The sequence below is a fragment of the Festucalex cinctus genome, chromosome 18, assembly GCF_051991245.1.
Source record: "Festucalex cinctus isolate MCC-2025b chromosome 18, RoL_Fcin_1.0, whole genome shotgun sequence".
Classification (NCBI taxonomy): domain Eukaryota; kingdom Metazoa; phylum Chordata; class Actinopteri; order Syngnathiformes; family Syngnathidae; genus Festucalex; species Festucalex cinctus.
This window is the reverse complement of record NC_135428.1, coordinates 19,106,802-19,129,438: the sequence shown is the minus strand read 5'-3', so window position 1 is coordinate 19,129,438 and position 22,637 is coordinate 19,106,802. Positions and strand designations below refer to the sequence as shown.

The following is a 22,637-nucleotide window of genomic DNA, read 5'->3' as shown; positions in this document are numbered from 1 at the left end:
CAAGGAACACTTACAAGCCCCTCAAGGCTTGACTAATGCTTCTGTCAGTGTTAACGATGTGAGCCGGCCTCAGAGATTGGAGAAGAGAATGGTTAAACGTGCTCTCAGCTCAGCAAGGCATTAGTTGCGATTTTTATTTTTTCGGTCTCACTTCTAACTTTTTCATTTGGAAAATAACAGGAAGTATTCACGGTATGCTCTCAGTAAGAAGCATTTTAAAGCCTGAAATCATCAAGCAAAACAGACAGAATCAAATTAAAATTTCATGCTACAACACTATTGTGTACAGTGTCTTACACACAATATAAGAGAGGGGACTCCGGATTATAGATAACTTCCAAAATGTTCATGGCAGAAGGCAGAATATAACTAGAAAGTGGGTGACTGGAGGTGTTGCACAGAAATAGTCCTTGATTCAGTGAAATGAAGTGACATGGGGGATGTTGAATTTGGAAAAAGTTTGGTTGATTGTACACAATAAATTCTGACGAGTAAATTTGATTATTTAGAATGGGACCAAATAGACTCAGTTTTAAAGTGATATTTACACTTTGAAGACAGTCAAATAAAGAATTGGGAAAAAAAAAATAATACACTCAAGGGTTGAGGAACTAACTCAAAATCTTCAGCTTGGGAGACAGCCGATCTACTCCCTGAGCCTGCTATGTGTTATTATATCATTTTTGGTCTCTTGGAGATAAGCAAACGGTAAGAGCTCAGGTGGCAACGTGGAAGACTCCCAAGCTGAAGGTAGTGAGTTCGTTCCTCAACCCTTGAGTTATTTTTATTTTATTTTTCAATTCTTTATTTTACTCTCTTCCAAGTGTAAATCTCAGCATATCTTCCAAATGTTAATCTCAGCCTATTCTAAAAGTCTATTTGGTCCCAGTACTCATGCACTCACCAAACAGCCATGACTAGTAGCAAGCACATTGCATGGGGTACGTGGATGCAGTTTATACTTTATTTGATGCACCAAACTCAGAAGAGCCAACTCGAGTTGCAGGGGATACATATTTTATTTGGGGGTAACTACATTGGCATAACACCTCTAACAGCCTGCGCAAAAAAGTTTACGCGCTTGTACATAGCAGTACCTAGCTTGTCATGCTCATTCGAACACCTCAGCAGCAACACTCATGTCATACAGTTCGTTACACCATCAAATGTTATCTGTTTCTACAAGCTGTTCAACATGACACAGCATTGGGTTGAGTGTCATAACTTGCATTGAGTTTGTAATATGGTAATTTATTACCCATGGCACCTGTCATGACTAGGGTCATGCAAGGGTTATGCTGTTATGACAAGGGTCATGCAAGGGTTAGGTTGGGTCACGACCGTGAGGTCAAGTGTCTGCTTGGAACAAATGTAATCAGCATCTAGTTTCAACCGGTAAGACGTTATGTGATGTCATCTTTATCTGCATATAACTATGTGATGTCAGGAATCTTTAATATCTTTATCTGGTCAACAACCAATCAGATAATTCTATGTCAGTACTGTTACCCACATGTCTAGCACAACCAATCAGATCGATTGGCAGTATAAGCCTGAGAAGTGTGTGTTTTTGTCGGATTATTACCTCTGTTCCTCTGTGCAACTCTTGTTGTTTCTCGTCTAGTCAAGTTTGTTCCACGCCTCTCGATGTGAATAAATAGTAAAGGTGTTATTTGTGTCTGCGTTTTTTGGGATCCAACCCCAGCACATAACAGAGCACCTAAAATATGCTTAAAGTACATAACTGCCTACGTACATTAAACCACACATGATTGGCTTAAACAGTCAAAAGAGAGCAAACATGTTTTATAATACTTTGTATGACTGTGTTATTGGAGCATTAAAAACATGCACTTGTGACCAGACGATAATCATGGACAGTAGCATATTATACACTGGTACAAAGGGGAAAAAAAAAAAAAAAAGCTACTTTTTAAGGTTGATTTTGGGAGGCGTATTAAAAATGAGGTGTGTATTATATACGAGATTTTACGGTAACTGAATAAACCTTTCGGTTTATTTATTTATTTATTTATTTATTTATCTATCTATCTAATTATTTAGTTACCCTTTTATTTATTTATCTATTTATTTATTTATTTATTTATTTATTATTAATATTTTTTTCCCTAGTTACAACAACATAAACGTACCAGGGCAGCCAGGGCTACACAATGGCATCTTATTAAAACAATGCAGACATTAGATTCATATATAACACAACTGAGCTGCACGGCTCACTCAAAAAACTAATTGCCCAACTCTGAGTTTCAGTATGCCTGTGATCAGCTATCTCACTTACTTTACAGTTCTCTAGGGCAGCCAACTGCTTTCCACTCATTTTTTTTGTACAATAGACCACATAACAACATATTTTTTTGGGGACTGTCAAAGCCGCAGCACAGCGACACGGAATATAAATATCGAAGCTGGCAGCTGTCCTGTCTGCACTCATTTGGCGACTCACAATGACTGTATGATTAGCTTTTCAAGCTAGCTGCTACAACGGTTGTTGCACACACCTGTGTAACTTGTCAACGATTTTAAGGTTATGGCCAGCATTAGGCTACGAATCTCCAAGAACACTAAAGCAGCTGGCGAGTTAACACTAAACAGCTGTGGGAGTTATTTAGTCATCAATTATTTGTGTGTGCATGGATGTGACCTTGGACATTTTAATGAGGCTTTTTAGCCCAGTATCTCTCCTGGTGTCATTGGTTGTCTGTGGGTATTTTGTCAACAAACTGACACAAATGTATATTATCACAATATTTAACCAAAGGCAAAGGGATCTCTTTTGTCCTCACATGGGAGTCTGTGTAATATGTCTTTGCTTGTTGTAAGCACTTTTACAATCTGTATATCATCTGCCTTGCCCTTAAAAACTGTAGCATCGCTCATGTGTGCACCAGCGGCTAGATTTATCGCACACTTCATAATTTTATTTGCATGTGTCTTGTCCTGAATACTAAGCAGCTGTTGAGTTTAAAGACAGGTGCTTCAGAAATTTCTCGAGTTCTAACTGGTCATTAAAATTCTGTCTTTGATCCTTCCTTTAAATCTCCTGCTCTGGCAGCTAAGGATTACAGTAGATGAAGAGCATAAAAGACAGAAGCTTGACTTAAGCCTAGACTTCAAATACTGTAAATCCACTGAGAATATGTTAGACATTGAATGAACCTTATTTGACAAAATGTCAAGAGTAAAAACAATTTATTGAACTGTAATGAGTGATTGATATGCACTTGACAAAGTGGAAATCAAGTGAGACCGTTTTCAGTGAATGTGAACAGGTTTATTTATGCATCTGTATCTCTTTCAAACACTCATGCAAATTGTGCTCTGCCTTCCACTTTTCAAACCAGTGTCACTGAACGTGCCGTCCCCTGGTTGGCCGTTAATTAGTGCTCGATGTTCTGCCAGCTTCCTTGTAGCTCAACGGAGCACAATACCTTCTGCTTTTGAAAGATATGTCATTTGGTCACATCACTGCTAATGAGTAAATTAAAGCACAAACTGCTGCTCTCACACACTAAACTGATGACACACATCAATTTTTACGTTGCCAGGAAACCGACTCCGGCGTTTACACCTGCTTGGCTGCCAGCTCGAGCGGTGAGACGAGTTGGAGTGGAGTGCTCACAGTCAAAGGTAGGTTGTCTCTGCATGCTTTCAATCTCAGCAAAATGTGATCGTCATGCTGCACAAACCCTGACATAGGAAGTCCATCATCTTAACATAATCTAAAAATTGTTACATCCTTATAACCTGATGTTTAATAGTAGAAGGGCACATCCGTCTTCCGTTACCCAAAACAGTATTGATGGGGACCCAAGGAAAATTAACATCTAATCTAAGCGAGACAGATTACAAGGTTTTGCTGTTAGGCAAGTAATAACAATAAGTAACCATATAGCTAGTGCAAAAGAAGTTTTGTAGTGACAGTGAATAATAGTGACATGTTGATTAATTAAATACACCAGGTATATATTTAGCAATAACCAACCATTAGGGGTGTGAATTGCCTAGTACCTGACGATTCAATCTGTATCACGATTCATAGGTCACGATTCGATTCGATACCGATTAATCCCGATATGAATTTACAAGTCGATTGTTGATTTTTTTTTATTTACTCAATTTAGAAAATAGCATTTAGTAAACTTGTACATGTACACTGTAAGATTTGTATGAAAATTTATTATTTATTGATCTCAAACTTCAGTGTTATAACTGTGAGCCACTGTATTTAACAAACAGGTTGTAACCTTTTTCATGTTAGAACAGCATTGAAATAAAATATTAAGGCTTAATGTTCCATTAATATAACATTCTTCCGTGTGAAAGTTAGACGTTTTGTTGAATATTTTTTCATCAAAACTGGATGTTAAAAAATTGATTTGGCTGCCTATTGAATCGATTCGAGAATTGCGTGCTGTAGTATCGCGATATATTGCCGAATCAAAATTTTTTTTTAACACCCCTACCAACCATATAAAGAAATATTCATTAAAAATGCTTTAACAACATAGCTGAAATCTGTTTGAAAAATATCTGAAGATGTAACAATCTTATTGGACACTTAAAATGTTATGGGGGGTAAAATACAATATGTCTAGAGTTCCTCCATTTAGTGCTGTGCTAGTTACAAGACCTGTAAATAAATAAAAATGTAACCAAAAAGGTCCTATAAATTTGACACGCCAAAAGGAAATGTTTTGTTAACAAGCAAAATTTGGATGGATAAAGAAAATTGCCAAGTAAGTTTCAACATCGTTGAAAATCAAGATGTTCCTTTTGAGTGTGTCCGCTGAATGCGCTGAAAACACGCCTCGCTCATCTTTCAAATGTCAGTCAAATACATTTTTATAAATACATCTACGATATGCTATGCATCTCTTTATGCTTGAGCCGAAATTATGTATTTAAGGAATCTGATGGCTGGTATATATCACACCAAGTAGTCACAGGGCTTTTCCATGCCACGATGATAGGTGCTAGCTAGCTAGCTAGCTAGGTGTCAGCACAGCGTCAGGAAGTCTGCTGCTCTCTCTCTCGAAAAAAAAAAAAAAAAAGGAAGTCTGCTGCTGCCTCGAGTCGTCCAATACATTGAAGACCTCAATTGGTGATTTGGACTGTGTGGGAGACACCCAAGGGGAAAAGCTAACATTCTATCCTGTGGTTCACACCACATGCTAGAAATTTAAGCACATTGTTCCTAAATAGTAAGTAGTGTCCACTTAATTATAGCTACAACATTTTTTGACACATTACAAAGTACATGACACGTGGGGACTGATATGATACCAAGTTGTTCTGTTAATTTTGGCATCCAGGAAGATGCGTTTTTGTGGGGTAAAGGCAAAGCCAGATAGCTACTGATGAAGCAGATCTTCTCAGTCCTTGCATACGTTTTCTCTTTTCAGCTAGTCAAACGTGTAATATATTTAGAAACACATCTGAATTGACTTTATAGGGTATTTCAAATGTGAGGTCAAGTGTCTGTTATGTACTGATGTAACAAGTGTCTGTTTTGAACTGATGTAACTTGCATCTAGTTTCAACTGGTTTTAGGCTATGTGATGTCATGAATCTTTAATCCCTTTACCTGGTAAACAGCCAATCAGATAATTCCATGTCAGTCCTGTTACCCACATGTCTAGCCACAATCAATCAGATCGATTCCTTATCTATATAAGCCTCCTGAGAAGTGGGTGTCTTTGTTGGATTATTACTTCTGTTACCACTGTCCTCTGTGCAACTCTCTTTGTTTCTCGTCTAGTCAAGTTTGTTCCACGCCTCTCGATGTGAATACATAGTTCCAATCTTATTTGTGTCTGTGCTTTGGGATCCAACCTCCAGCTCATGACAATTCTTACTTTTTAAGTAACATTCATGTGATCTTTGTCTTTTTGATGCTCTGACTTGTCTACATGTATCCAGTAGGCCTATTTATAAATATAGTTTGAAGTTGTTAGAATAATTATTATCAGTTTTGTGAAAAGTACCTGAAATTGATACTTGGGTAAAAGTACAATTATTTTAACAGAAAATTTGCACATTGTAGAATATGATGTGAATAAAAGTCTTTTGAAATATTTTTCTAAAACGAAATGTACTTATGTGGTGAAAGTATCAGTATTTTCACATTTTTGTGTCTCAGACTGCATTTATTTATCTCCCTCTCCTTCTCAAACAGAGAATGCAGAGCCATCAGTTGCTCAGACCACTGAGCCTTTCCAGTTGCCAGGTCCGCCACACAAACCCATTGTCACAGATGTGTCCAAGAACAGTGTCTCTCTGACATGGCAACCCAATGCTCATGAGGGAGGAGCTGCAGTTACCTCCTACATTGTTGAGGCCTTCAGGTGACTTTTATGAATCATGAATCTAATTATTTTTTTCATACTTTTACTTTTCACATTAATTTGTCAGTCATAGTAGCAAATATGCACATGCGGTAAAAACAACCACGAATACCAAATTAGAAAACACTTCCTGTGAATGTTTTGTTGTATGCTGTTTTAAGTGTAGCATTTAGAATGTAGACCTTATTTCATTGTTCTCAAGTCTTTCAAAGGAATATTGTAGATTGTAAATTAACAATAGATGTACAATATGGCCTTTTAGTAGTAGCTATGGCCTTTTTGGAATTGACAACAATATTACGTAATTGGGTTTACTCGTGGTACATTTATTGCTGTGATGCGTAATCATAATAATGATAATAATAATAATAATACAATTCGGCATTTCAATTATGGAAAACATCTTCCCACTTGCAATAGAAATGAGGCTTTCCAAGGTCTAATTGTCCATATAAAAGCTGTAAAGACTATTTGAAGTAACTACGAGTGGCAGAAATCGCTCATGAAAAGACGCAGACCCAAATAAGGTTTTAACTATTTATTCACATAACTTGACGAAACTAAAAACAACGAGAATGCCTCGAGAATCACGACACGCCAAGCCCCCCTTGGGCAGCGGAGAAGCACAGTGAAACAGTGAGCAATAATACGGCAACCATACACATTTCTCAGACCCTTATATACACAGTCAGTCAATCTCATTGGTTGTGGCTAGACATGTGAGTACCAGTGCTGACATGGAATTCTCTGATTGGCTGTTAACCCAGTAATTACGGATAGTTCCTGACATCAACAAACATCATATAGCATAAAAGATTCTTCAGAACGCGATTAAAGATTCCTGACATAGTTCTTACAGAGAGTTCCAAACATCGTATAACATCACAGCCTAAAACTAGTTGAAACTTGATTAACAGGTCATGAACTCAAACCTAACCCAGGCATGACCCCAGACATGAGACAAAACCCAAAGATTACTCTGCATGACTCGAGACAAAACCCAAACATACCTCCTGCATGACTCGAGTCATGACAGAAATAGTTTCTTGACCGCTTAACAAATAGATGTTTTAAGATTATTTTTTGTTTTCAAATAATGAATCAAAATCAATCAAATAATAACATCATAAACACAGTATTTTACACATACTTGTGGGACTAACCTTTAGTTTAGAATCAGATCATTATAGAATAACTCTGTGATGACCTTCGTGGTAAAATGGTCAAAAGTTTTGTGTTGAACAGTGGTTTGGTCCCTGGGCCTTCAGTGTGGATTTACTTAATCCACCTCTTAATATCACCACTATCTTGTCACAGTTATAGAAAGCAGCATCTATAATATACATTCTGTATAACAGCATACACATATTTCAGATACACATCTTGAGAAGCTCACAATGAAATTTTCGTCTAATTATATTACAAAATCACAACTTGTTTTTCTCATTGTAGTTGGCTGTAACAAGTTTTGTTCCAACTAGTCAACCAGAGGACATAAAAATGATGACGTCATTGAGAGCCAGCTTGTGAGGCTGAATCTGAAATCTGGTTGGTTAAAGTAGTGGTCCCTCCCCAACCTTTATTTGTTCAGTCACGGACCAGTTCAAGTCCATAACTTTTGTGGACCGGTAACCGGGGGTGCTGGCGCATTAATAAAATTATACAGCAGCAACGCAAATTCACTTTGTATACATCTACTAGCAGCAAAAACACCATAAAAAGGGGTATTTTGTAGATATGCTTTAACAATAAACGTGAAGCCACATTTTTATGAAACCATATTGGCAGAGTCCTCCTAAAATGTGCTAACATAACAAGGCAGAACAAATATAAAGTCTCTGAATAACTCACCATAACGCTAAATCAAGAGCTGTTTATTGTGCAGAATGGCACAAGAATCACTTGTGTGCATAAATCCATCATACAAGACGTAGGTCTCCTGTTAGTTTCTGTGAATGCACCTTCCTCTTTCTTCTTGGTCATAAGCTCTTGTGTTTTCTTTTCCTCATTGCAATGAAACATTCCAAATATGTCTGGGTTTTTTTTTTTTTTTTTTACACATTTTGCTAGGATGTGGATTTAGTGGTTAGCATATTGACATGTGTGAAGAGTCCGTCATAGGCAGTTGTAACAGAGGGAATCTGTTCACTTTTCAAAATAAAATATTTTGTTAGCCTTGGATAATAAATAAATCATAAGTTTTTTTTTATTCTTTCAATTGCACAGCCTGGTCTAAACCGGTGGTTGGGGCATGCTTTGTTAAAGAACCAAACCTCTTGCTTATATAGTTTAACTTACATCAGCCAACTGATTCTAAAAGTCCTGAGAAGATTACATTGACATGCCAGACAAAAGTTGAAATCTATCCATCCATCCATCCATCCATCCATCCATCCATCCATCCATTTTCTTGACTGCTTATTCCTCACAAGGGTTGCAGGGGGTGCTGGAGCCTATCTCAGTTGGTTTCAAGCAGTAGGCGGGGTACACCCTGAACTGATTGCCAGCCAATCGCAGGTCACACTGAGACGAACAAACATCCACACTCACAAGCACACTTAGGGACAATTTGGAGCACCCAATTAACCTGCCATGCATGTCTTTGGAATGTGGGAGGAGACCGGAGTACCCGGAGAAGACCCACGCAGGCACGGGAAGAACATGCAAACTCCACCCAGGAAGGCCTGCACTCGAACCCAAGTCCTCAGTACTGGGAGGTGGACGTGCTAACTACCCATCCACCGTGTCGCCGTGGGGCAGTGGGGGGTGGCCGCTCCTAATTTGGACTCAAGCAGGCTTAGCACACGACATATAGCAGAGTGAAAGTCATTCGGATGTTTACCGTCCACTCGACTCGCTCTACCAGTTTTATCCGGCTTTCAGTGTCCTCCATGGCTGTACTGCTTTTGAAGAAGTGCTTTTTTGTTGTAAGGCGTAATTCCACCTTTGATGTCCGCTTTGGGACGCGATAATTCCTCATGAGTCCAATGCTGCCACTGGCAGCCATGTCATTCAATGTGTATTTTACGCACGTCACGATGATCACGTGACTGTCCAAAATGACGAGACAGTACTTAACTTAAAAATATTCATAAAAAGTGCTATAAAATCATATTTGCTCAAGATAAATTGGCATTTTTTTCAAGGAAGAGTTGAAATGATCAATTTCACAGAATAGCTGGTTAGTTTTTCATAAGTCTTGTGTTCCTTTTAAGGATCACACGCTGACTCTCGTGAGCCGATGTTCACATTGCAGAAAGCTGAAGCGTGTGAGTTTGTAACCTCTCTGCTACAATGCTGCTGACAGACCAAACTCGAGATAAAACCCCCTCACATTTTCTAATTTAGCTCGTGTGGGCTTTGTATCATGTTGACGTCTGACGGAATTAAATATGAATTAATTGTGTTAACATGAGAACCTACGGCGTAAGCATAGCTGGCTGCACCTTCAAAGTCTGACATGCTCTTGACATGCCATGGAGCAAAATAGGTGTCGTAAAAGAAGCCCGTTTTAAAGGGAAAGGCACTATTCCAATTTTATACAGGGAGGACAGAACACTGGGCATAATCACATCCAGATGTCAGCCACAGCAGTGTTGAAAAAAAAAAGAACGTGCAGGAAATCATCGGGATGTTAGTAGTGATGTTTTTTGTCATAGGTGAGAAGGTTTGTTGGGAGGACAAATGATGAACATACTCCGAGAAAAACTCCTCATGACGTCTGCGTTTTTACATTTCTCAGTTTTAAGCGAAGTCACAGCATTGGCTGTGATTTTTTTATTTTTTTATAACATTCTTTGATTATCTCAGAAGTCACCTCTACTCACACAAGATGAGAATTGATGAGTCATGTTCACTCTGCACTTATTGCACACGCTGGCAGCGTACTACACAGACCCACAATGCCCTTGAGGGACACATCTAAAAGTGTCAAACAAATGGTTGGCTGGGCTTTTGTGAATCTTCAGTTGTGCCAAGGTGATAATAAATTCACGGAGAAACAGCGAGACAAGAGGTAGCAGGATTAAGAGTGTAGGATAATGAATCTCGTGTGGTACCTCAAGGCCAATAATAACAAGCTCGACTTTCCTCTTAGCAGCCGTGTGCCCTTACAAACCACATTTACATTATTCATCAGGATAGCAAATTGTATCATGTGGAGGATCTCTAGCATGCAAGAATTTCTCTGAAGTGGCCAGCTTTACTCACATCTGTGCTGTGGCATACTAATGTACATGGGAGATTATCCAATTGCGCTTAATTTGTTCTAAACTTAACCCAAGATTTGGTACAGACTTTGTTTATCTATGACAACAACATATAGTGCAGAGAGAACAATTAAATGCTCTTCCATTAGATGTCAGAATATACAATAAACCTGTTGCCATTAGATCTGTCAACATTAATTGATTAATTGACAATTAGTCAATTATCAAATTAATCAACAACTCTTTTAATAATTGAGTAATTGTTTGGAGCCTTTTATTATTTAAAATGGTCCAAATCTTGGTTTTCAGCATATCAACATAATTGTTCATGAATCTGAATCTGTTTTTACTTTGGAAACCAATGACCGAACTGCTAACATAGTACAAGTACAACATCAATTTGCCCCCAACCCCCTTTTATTTATTTTTTTAACTATACAAAGTACAAAATCAGAGGGGGAAATGCTTTTGTAATATACTTTAACGTAAAATCCAAATGAATCCAATTAGTCGATTAATCAGTTGAATAATCGATCGATGAATCCATTATAAAAATAATCAGTAGTGACAGCACGAGTTGCCATTCATGCAGCAGGATAGCTCATGTCTTCTTGAGAGAATATTAGATTTGTGTTCAATTAAGCAGGAATATTTCACACTGAGGGCGGCACGGTGGAGAGTGGTTAGCACGTCCGCCTCCCGATACTGAGGAAGCAAGATCAAGTCCAGGCTCCGGCCTTTCTGGGTGGAGTTTGCATGTTCTCCCCGTGCCTGCGTGGGTCTTCTCCGGGTACTCCGGTCTCCTCCCACATTCCAAAGACATGCACGGCAGGTTAATCGGGCGCTCCGAATTGTCTCTAGGTGTGCTTGTGAGCGTGGATGGTTGTTTGTTTCTGTGTGCACTGCGATTGGCTGGCAACCAGTTCAGGGTGTACCCCGCCTACTGCCTTAAGCTGGCTGGGATAGGCTCCAGCTCCCCTGCGACCCTTGTGAGGAGCAAGCGGTTAAGAGGATGGATGGATGGATGGATGGATGGATGGATGGATGGATGGATTTCACACTATGTCAAATTTGAGTGCATTAAAACGAGATCATCATTATTTCAATATTTGTACTTTTTGTGACATTTATGTTTTGTGGCGTGCCATGACATTTTTCTCATAAAAAGTACATGTAAATGTTTGGAAACACTGGTTTTGCAGATATTGCGTACAAGGGGGAGCCAATTGCCTCGAGATCTTCCTGTTCCTTGATTAATGGTTGAGCAAGTTAATATTGCAAAACACGCACACTCGCATCTCCTCACTATTTGTGACTTCAATAATGGAATATTTTTGACACTCAAAGCCTCTAGCGGATGTTACATCACACACGATGCAAGTCTGAAGCAATGATTTGTCTTGGTAGAAATTTTAATATGAATGAGATGGCAATACATCCTACGGCATCAGCTGTGGCAAATCTCTTGCAAAGTGCAAGTTGGCTTGCACATTAATCCCTGTTTGCAGTTAAACATTACAAACATAATTTGTTTTGTCATCATCCATTACAGCCAGTCTGCCGGGAGCACTTGGCAAACTGTAGCTGACATGGTGAAGGTGGAAACGCACACAATCACTGGCCTTCTTCCCAACACCATCTACTTGTTTATTGTCCGAGCTGTCAATGCCTATGGCCTGAGCGACCCGAGCCCCATCTCCGAGCCTGTCAGAACACAAGGTCGGTCGGAGAAGCCTCACAACATGAATTATCTCAGGCATTGTGAAGTGAACCGAACCGTAATCTTGATTTGCATGTGTTTGGCTCAGATGTGAGTCCGACCGGCCAGGGAGTGGACCACAGGCAATTGCAAAGAGAGCTGGGGGAGGTGGCGGTCCAGCTACAAGAGCCCATCAGACCGACTACATCCTCAATCCGAGTCTCCTGGGCTGTAAGTTTCTATTTAATGCTGTTGTTATTCCAGGGAAGGTCCTCTTTTACACTGTCTCATTTCTTCCTCTAGGTTGATCGTCAATCTCAGTACGTGCAGGGCTACCGACTCTTTTACCGCCCCGCTGGGGGAACGTGGCTCCTCCAAGACATCAACTCCCCCTCCGAGCGCAGCACTGTACTTACTAGCCTACTTAAAGGAACGGAGTATGAAATAAAGATCCGGCCTTATTTTGACGAATTTCAGGGGAAGGACAGCCGCACGATCCTGGTTCGAACCCCAGAAGAAGGTACACTGTAATAAAAGATGAGTTACATTTACTTGTAAAAAAAAACCTTGGAAGCCCCCAACACACACACACCCACGCACACACACCCCCACACACGCACACACACCCCAACTGAGTAAATCTTACACTCCCAGCCATTTTCACTGAACACCTTCGTTCCCGGCTGTTTTACTGGATTTTGACAGATCTTGAAAGGCCCACAGAATATTGTGCTCTATTGCTATAAAAAACATAGAACCCACCAAAAGAAAGATTAGAGTCTCTTCTTTCATCAGGAAAAAAAAGTAAATTTCTCTCTGTTTCTATTTTGCAGCATTTAGCATTAGAATATAGCTAAGTTTCATCATTATTCACAATTTTGTTTAAAACTGTGGGGAAAACAGCTTTTTTGCAACATGGCCCTGGTTGATCTCTTATACTCTGCTGCCACCTGCTGGCTGTTTTTGTAATAATTACCATTGCCATTATCATTCTTTTTAGGTCAGAGGCTGCATCAAAGCCTCCTGTATGCTCTAGCATAAAAAAAACAAAAAAACATATAAATACATCTTTGGGAGCAATATTTAAAATAGAATGTATTTATACATTTTTGCGAGCAAATGAGTTAATGATTTAATTTAAAATTTACTTTAACATATGCTGTAAAACATTACAAGTGAAAGCATAGTAGCACATTGAAGTATACCTAATGTTTTAAAGTAAATGTGAATAACTGAAAAGAAAAAAAACATGTAAATATAAATATGAAATCAAGGTTATGTTTACAAGGACAAAAAATTATAATGGTTCCACAGAACCTCAAGAAAGGGTTTGATTTGCGGCGTCTGCAGCTTTATATTGGTTGATTCAAGCTTCTGATTAACTCATTTGCTCCCAATAACGTGTCAATACGTTTTTTGTGTTTATGTTTGTACGTATGTGTGTAAATATTTTAAGTGTCCCAGAGACGTATTTATACGTTTTTTTTTGTTTTTTGTTTTTTTATGCTAGAGCATACAGAAGGCTTTGATGCAGCAGCCTCTCAACTGCAAAGAACGGTTGCAGAAATGGTAGTTATTGCAGAAACAGCCAGAAGGTGGCAGCAGAGCAAAGGAGATCAACCAGGGCCATGTAGAAAAAAAGCTAGATTGCTTACAATTTTGAATAGATTTGTGAAAACTGATTAAACTAAGCTCTCTTGTAATGCTAATTGCTGCAAAACGGAAACAGAAACATACTTTTTTATTGCCTGATGAAAGAAGAGACTTTAATCTTTCTTTTGATTGGTTCCATCCTTTTATAGCAATAGAACACAATATTCTGTGGGCCTTGCAAAATCAGTCAAAATCCAGTAAAACAGCCGGGAGCGAACGGGACTGCTTCTGTCAAAATTGCTGGGAGGGAAAGAGTTAAAAATAACACAGTTGTCTGGTTCACGTTCAACATTTTGGATCGAGCTGCCTAAATGGCTAATACAAAAAAATTTAATGACTCAATAGCCTTCGTCCCCTAATAAAGTGTATTTATTTTTGTCTTGATTTAGTTGATAATATATTGCGCTATACTTCCATTCAATGGCTCAGTAGGCTGATGTTATGGCTTCATTTGATATTAATGCGGTCTCCTGCCTTTTAGTGCCTAGTGCCCCGCCAAGAGCTGTTACAGTGGCAACAGTGAAGCAAAGCAACACCTCCAGCATCATTGTCTCATGGGAGCCTCCACCTAGTGACATGCAGAATGGAATCATCCTAGAGTACAGGGTAAACACCTCTGACAGTGCAGATGGCACGCAACTATACAACATCGCAGTGAAAACATGACAAAGAAAAAAAAAGGACACCAAAACATGCAGAACCTCTCTGCTGTGACAAACAAACCACATGCACCTACTGCAATAATAAACATCTTACATTATTACCTCTTCCACATTGTCAATGAGAGCGCAACTTTATGAAGATGGAAGTTTGTGGCAGTAAATATTGTTCATTAAATGTACATGGAAAAATGCTACCTTTTTAATCAAATTGGGTTTATGCGTTTAATGTCACAAGTAAATCAGAATGCGGTATCCAAGGTATCCATTGCCTTGAAAGTTGATCAAAGTCAATGAAATTCAGATGTACCTGCCTCTCCATATGTCAACAGATTTGGTGTGTGAGCAGTGGCAGCAACAACCAGTCACGTTACTACATCAACAAGACAGTGGAAGGGAACACTTTGTCCACGGCGATGAAGGGCCTAACGCCCGGTGTCCTTTACCAGGTGGAGGTGGCAGCCGTTACTGGTGCAGGTGTCGGCACCCGCAGTCAACCTTTACCCGTCCTCATCAGTGAGTCCAAACGTGGAGAAAATAGTCACTTTAAGGCAGATATTAATTATTGAATTCATTATTGTTTACTTGTTTAGAAGCAATATGGTGTTGCTGTGCACACCTCAAAAATGTTAATGTTACATTAGCTTGTAATAACGAGAATAGTTCCAATCATACACAGAGTTGCAAAAGTAATTTGAATGGTAATAGAGATTCTGTCGTCACGTGACTTTCTCTGAACACGCCCCCACCCCCCCCCCCCCCCCCCCCCGCGGCAAGATTATTGGTGCAACGTTAATGGCTTCCAATGTCATTGAGGGTTAAAGCTACTGTATCCGTCAACTTTCTGCCCAAGAACATTGACAGTCACTTTGATGAAAAGGACATTACATTAGGGCTGGGTTCAAAATATCGATATCGTATCGATACGCCTTTTCATATCCCAATATCGATACATAAAACCATGTATCGATATATCGATAAAGAAGCCAGCTGGGATAGGCTCCAGCACCCCCACAACCCTTGTGAGGAAAAGCGGTTAAGAAAAAGGATGGATGGATGTCACAACAATGTGAATGTCGTGAGTGTCCTTTTTTTTTGTCACTTTATTTACACAGCCTGTAGTGTGGTTGTAATTGATTTAAATTATTATTTGTTTTTATAAGGCCATGTTAAATAAAACAGATTATTAGTGTAACTGCAATGGATTCAATTCTTAATGTAAATATTCATATTTTTACTAAAGCATTAAATTACAGTAAGAAGTTTCTACTATTTGCAGCGTTGGTAATTTTGACTGTCTAAAATAGCTACTGCGTGAATTCCTCAACTGAATCGAAAATTGTTGTGAATCAAATCGAATCGGGCCCTTGTGAATCGAATCAAATCGATTCTGGAAATCTGAATCGATACCCAGCCCTAATATACATGTGCAAGGTGGACATGTTGGATTGCCGATGAAGTGTCAGGAAGGTTGTTTTTGTTTTCCAACTTGGCGGCCCTAATAACCCCTCTATTGCTGGTGAATGCTTCCAAATCTGATCATACAAATGTTTTACATGTTTATACAAATCCGAATTTATTTCCGTTTTGTGTGCTCAAAATGCCATGGAAGTTAGCAGTTTGACGCAAGTGTTGCTGTGTTATTTAATTATGTTGACAACTTAGCAACTGCTAAATCGACCGCGGACGTCGTTATTTATGCTGTAAATAGTCTTCTTTATGGTGTTGGTCAGTTATTAAATTCAACTGTATAATATCTATTATACCGCAGCAACACAAATGAACGAAACAGATTATTTCCCCCACATTTTGCCTGTGCTAACAGTTAGCATCTGCTGATTCAGCCACCATATACAAAGTGCAACATTGGCTATGCATTCATTCTTCTTTTGGTAGCCAGGAGCATGATGACATTTATCCATCCATCCATTTTCTTGACCGCTTATTCCTCACAAGGGTCGCGGGGGCTGCTGGCGCCTATCTCAGCTGGCTCTGGGCAGTAGGCGGGGGACACCCTGGACTGGTTGCCAACCAATCTCAGGGCACACAGAGACGAACAACCATCCACACTCACACGCACACCTAGGGACAATTCGGAGCGCCCAATTAACCTACCATGCATGTCTTTGGAATGTGGGAGGAGACCGGAGTACCCGGAGAAGACCCACGCGGGCACGGGGAGAACATGCAAACTCCACCCAGGAAGGTCCGAGCCTGGACTCGAACCGGAGACCTCAGAACAGGGAAGCGGACGTGCTAACCACTAGACTACCGTGCCGCCCATGATGACATTTATTTATTTATTTATTTATTTATTTATTTATTCATTTATTTATTTATTTATTTATTTATTTATTTTTGTGCCTCTTGTCATTGGCAGCTGGTCCACAACAGCTATCAATCATTGTTCAAGTGTGGCGTTTTCCGTTTACTCAAAGTGGCAGATGCGTTTTCTATCATTCCAAAATGGCTGCACTAACGGCCATTTTGGGACGCGTGACGTCAACATCAGGATCTCTATTCAATTATATAGCGTTTTTCCACCTTTCAAGGCTCTCAAAGCGCTTTACATTCGACTGCTCATTCACCTACTGATAATGCAGCTTCAGGAGCAACTGGGGGTTCAGTATCTTGCTCAAGGATACTTCGACATGGCCACAATGACAGGGGATTGAACCCACAACAACTCGGTTAGGAGATGACCACTCTACCACTGAGCCAGGCTGCCCCAAATTATAGGGCTCACCAATTCCGGTCATTGAGGTCCGGAGTCCTGCACGTACTAGATATTTCCACCTACCAACACACCTGATACTAAAAATCAGGATCGTTATCAGGCATGCTGATGAGCTGTTTATGAATTATGAATCAGGTGTGCTAGTGGGCAGAAACATCTAAAACCTGCAGGACTCTGGACCCCGAGGACTAGAATTGGTGAACTCTGCTATAGGGTATAATATAAAAAAATTAATAAAAAAAAACTCAATTGGTAATTTACAAAATGAAGGCTGAAGATGCACTTGAATAAATTAATATGTAAAAATAAATAATAAAATTGGCCACATTGGAGAAATTCTGTTGTATTTACAAATACTGTACATAAGTCTATAATCAAATGATTCAATTGCATGTTAGTTTTCATAGATATCTACATATTACAAGAAGTTCATATTCATTTATCATATTAATTTACTAGATTAATTAGACTCCTACAAATTATCACTAAAATATTGTATTACAAACTTTTGAAGCTTTGAATATTTTGACCCAGGTAACATTTATTATGAAGTGTTTTGGAAATGTTCTGTCCGATTGCAACACTAGTCATTTCCAAATTCACCCACCTACTCTAATGTTGGTTGGATTTGTGTCAGCTAATGTTAAACTTTAAAGTTGTTTAAACCGACATGATAAATCAATATTTTAGACCTCATGTTAAGCCAAGTATTTGGCATTTATTGGCTTAGCTGCTTTAGCATTTATTTACTAAGTTGATTGCATTTCACAACAAAATGTATTATATATAAACCTCTTGACATAAATCCATACAGTATGACTACAAAATAACTTAAATAAATGAGAATACATACATTTTCCGAATAGGAATTTGCCCTCTGTCCACTTTGACTTTTGTACAGTATTTTTTTTTTTTTTGTGATGTGATTGTTTCTCCCAGAGATGGCAGCTGAACAGCCCTCTGTGGCAGTCGGCGCTGACACTGGCAACGACAGCGGGGAGAGCAACGTGAGTCTGGCCGAGCAGATTACTGATGTGGTCAAGCAGCCGGCGTTCATCGCAGGCCTCGGCGGAGCATGCTGGTTCATCCTCATGGGCTTCAGCGTCTGGATCTATTGCCGACGCAAAAAGAGAAAGGAGTTGAGCCACTACACTGCTTCCTTTGCTTACACGGCAGCAGGTTAGCATGGTTACAACACACACGGGATTAAATTTACATACGGTGTTCAATAATAACTGGGTTGTCTCAGGAAACGCATGTGATATTTAGTGCAACAACAACAAGGCATCTTTCTCTTGTCTTGTGCAGTTGGATTTCCTCATGGAGAGGGTTCTGGACACAACGGAAGGTAATAATCCAACATGTACTGTTTGTAATATACTATTTGTTGAGTTCACAATTGCTACATGTCAGGTGCGGGATGGTGCAGAAAATCCAGGGTATGGTTCATACACTATTCGGTAGATTTTTGGTGCGTTTTGTGCATAAAGAGAACTACAACCTCTTTCACAAGAATATATTTATTTTGCTTGTCAGAAAAATCTGCATTTTATAATGCAATGAATAATGTAACTCATTTCAAGATAAACATTTTTATACACAATTGTTTCAAACGGTCTCTTATCCCTTAAATATACTATACATATATCAATACAGTAGCAGGAGGAAAACATCAATGGGTAATTGATGGATAAGATTGTCCTCTGATGCCCATTTTATGAATTATCATGTGGTGCGACCAAAATAAATCACCAATTGGGACTTTTATTTATTTTATTTTTTTTAATACATTTAAAGACAAGAATTTATACGTTGTATCATCCACAAAAGAGTCAAGAAACCCATGCAAACAGCCATCAGGTTTGTACTGTCTCAAAATTATTAAAAAATAAAATAAATAAATAAATAGATAAATAAATAAATAATTGTGGCATGTAGTGGCCATATTTAGACATCATGTGATATGACCTGAACAAATAATAAAGATGAATGTCCAACAAATATATATTTTAATTGTTTTACTTGTGTGGCTAGATAGCTTGTTTTGTTTCGTTGGCAAATTGTTAGCCTCATAACTTTGATTTAAATTGAAAATATTATGTGGTGTGACCAACCATCATCTGGTGCGACTAATGTAGAAAGTGTTCCATTGTCGATGTATGATAAATTATAGAGGTCCTAAATTGTAGATAATAGTAAAATTGTAGATAATAGTAAACAATAAGAAAGAATAAATATGTTGTGTTTTTATAATAAATTTAATGTCTGGCAAAATGCTTATCTGCCAATGACCCGTATAACAAATTAAAACAATACCGTACAATAATTGTAAACTAAATACACTTAGTGTGTAACAGATGGACAACCCATTCTCCAGACATGACCAATCTACTAATTGCTATTTATTCAGGGTGTGCTAAATAAAACAAAACATGGATGGTTGCTGGTTTCCCCCATATTATTGAAACGATGATTTCATTTCTAGACCTCAGAAAGACAAACGTGTTTGTCTCTTCCACTAAAAAAGTGCAAAACACTCTTTTAAATATGGGATACAAGCTGTCCTCCGGTCCGGTCCTCCTCGCTATCCCTAATCAAGTGGCCATCCCTAGTCAGTGTCATTTTGTAGCATCTTGTAGTTTTGACGAAAGCATGAGTGGAGTATCGTGAACTAACATCAACAGCTACGTATTAACAAAATTTTGCTTTAATGAGTGATACATTTCGGTATGACTTGGGTGTTCTTCTGAAGAAGGCAAACATTGTGCTATTTGATAGATGGATCAGAAGAATTTAAGTGATATTAGTCCTGAAAACCATGGCATGAACCTAGTTGCTAAACCAAAAATCCATAGTCCATAAGCACTTATTGTCCTGCGCAGAGCGTACCACATCTTGAGATTCAACTGATACTTGCTTTTATGCTGTTTTTGTTGTGCCCGCTGTTCCCATCTGGACGGTGGTGGATGTTCTTCTGTCCCACACCAGGTTATAAATGAACGGCAGAATGTGTGTGATGTCTCTGTTAGACCCGGCGTGCTGGGAGGCAACATGGGCAACTACCCGTGGCTGGCAGACTCTTGGCCCACCACCAACCTGGTCCACAGTGGTAAAGAGGCTGTCAACTGCTGCACCACCAGTCATGACACAGCTGAGCGATACTACAATGGTACGTAGCTGCCCAAATGCAATATGAATGTCAGCTGATTTTGTAATTTGTTATGTCGTATGCCGGATTTCTGTGAGTGGAACTGTTAATAAGCCTCGACAATTTCCACCCTGTGTAGAAGCCGGCATCTCCAACTACCTGAATCAGACAGAGAAATGCAGCATGAGCGGCTCCACTGAGGGGCCCATTTACAGTACTATTGATGCCACCAGCGAGGATCTTCACAGCTTCACCTACGCCCAGCACACCTCAACCGCTCCCTATGCCTCCACCTCCATCATGCCCTTATCAAACCAAATACAGAGCCCACCCCATGCTGGCGAGCAACAAGATGATGGGCACTGGATCACGCAGCCAGGACCCTCCGGAGCTCAGTACGCTCAACCAGACCGCTGCAATGGTGAGGGCAAAAGAGACTTCAACACAACACTTTACCTGACCTATTATTGTGCTTTATTTCAACCACCCATTGTCACTTCTCTAAAAAGTATTATGAACTAACAAACATGTTTTGAAAGAACATAACATTTAATTATTGGTAGGTGAGTTTACAATCGTTCTTCATTGGGATTCTCCTCACTCACTACCTTTTTTTCTAGGCAAGCCAAAGCAGAAGGCCATGGGGAAGGCTGTTAAGACACCATCTTTAACATGGATGGAGACATTGCCCCCTCCTCCTCCAGTTGCAGAGTTGGAAAAGTGTGAGCAGGATGAGGGGCCCCCAGAGATTGAGGACATGGACGTGGGGTGAGTCGTCTTAATAAATGTGTATTTTACAAGCAGAGGTGCATAGCTATTAACACAATGTGCAATATTTGTGCCTACATACAATCCTCATTGGCTCTATCTATCTATCTATCTATCCATCCATCCATCCATCCATCCATCCATTCACTAGGGATGTAACGATATCCAAATATCACGATACGATATTGTCACAATATGAGGGTCACGGTATGATAATTATCACGATATTTTGGGGACGTTGGCGATATTTAAAAATGATCACAATATTGTAAAAAAGAGAGCTCATACTTGGTACATTGGTCTTATGTACAAAAGACAATATTGTGCTTTTGTACATAAGACCAATGCATATAAACCACTTAAAATCTGTAATAACAATATTGAGGCACTTATTTGCTAATGCAAGCACACATTGCAAGCAAATTAGGTTCCCTTTCATCTGACAATTTGCACAGATTTTAAACATAGAAGGCCAAAACATCCCTAATGAAAATTAAATTGCACTAATAAACTAGCCACTCGAGGGTGCTAGAACTGGACAAATGGAAATAAACCTGACTTTTTTTAACAGATGTGTTTCTTTTAAATATCGTGAACATGACGACGACGATATTGTGGCAGTTTTAATATCACGATATCACGATATAGCACTTATCGTGACATCCCTACTATCTATCTATCTATCTAATCTATCTATCTAATCTATCTTTCTTTATTTATTTATTTCTTACCGCTTTCTTTCTTACCTCTTTCTTACCTTCATACTTGTCCGCAATACACATCACAATACACATCGGGTTCTGCTATAGTTTCACTCCAAGTCAAGGTGTCGCTACGGCTGGGACGCCACAGTGTGGAGATTCCCCTGCATTTTATGACCAATTCAGGAAGTTCAATTCAATCCAGGAACAAGAAACAAAGCCGGGGGGAGATTTGGCTTATCCCCGTGGCACTTATTTAATGCCAATTTGCAATTTTTTCGGCTGTAAACTCGCCAAAACACAACAGCCCCGTGCTTAGCGAACACAGGTTTGTTTGTTTGTTTGTTTGTTTGCCCCCCCCCCCCAAAAAAAAAAAACCTCCCCCCATATTCATACGTACAACCATGGTCTCCGGGGTGGGAAGTGGATTCGCCCCTTCTTTCACTTACAAACACAATTGCCTTCATGGAAACTATCCTAGGGGGTGCGGCAACAGAGAGAGGAAAAAAAAAGCTGAGTACACCATCAAAGGGACCAGTCACAACTTAAGCCTGATTTATGCCTCCACGTTTGCTCTCGCGTTGATGACCGGCGTAGATCACATGATCGACGCGAGCCATGAATTTTAAGTGCCGCGTAGCTCGTGGCCGGCTGCGGTGCACACGTCGCCAATCCTTGCACGCCGTAGATGGCGGG

The 22,637-nt window shown here is 39.4% G+C and overlaps 1 protein-coding gene across 3 annotated transcripts in view; it reads left to right on the top strand.

The window, feature by feature from the left end:
• Positions 1–22,637, top strand: part of robo3 (roundabout, axon guidance receptor, homolog 3 (Drosophila)) — a 129,972-nt gene that overhangs the window by 93,425 nt on the left and 13,910 nt on the right. For all 3 annotated transcript variants that reach the window (XM_077505822.1, XM_077505821.1, XM_077505820.1), the window contains exons 10-21: positions 3,570–3,651; positions 6,200–6,368; positions 12,129–12,295; positions 12,385–12,506; positions 12,579–12,795; positions 14,410–14,534; positions 14,920–15,103; positions 18,264–18,503; positions 18,633–18,672; positions 20,354–20,493; positions 20,612–20,893; positions 21,093–21,240. In XM_077505822.1, coding sequence (XP_077361948.1) covers positions 3,570–3,651; positions 6,200–6,368; positions 12,129–12,295; positions 12,385–12,506; positions 12,579–12,795; positions 14,410–14,534; positions 14,920–15,103; positions 18,264–18,503; positions 18,633–18,672; positions 20,354–20,493; positions 20,612–20,893; positions 21,093–21,240 — 1,916 coding nt within the window. The remainder of the gene's footprint in view (positions 1–3,569; positions 3,652–6,199; positions 6,369–12,128; positions 12,296–12,384; positions 12,507–12,578; positions 12,796–14,409; positions 14,535–14,919; positions 15,104–18,263; positions 18,504–18,632; positions 18,673–20,353; positions 20,494–20,611; positions 20,894–21,092; positions 21,241–22,637) is intronic.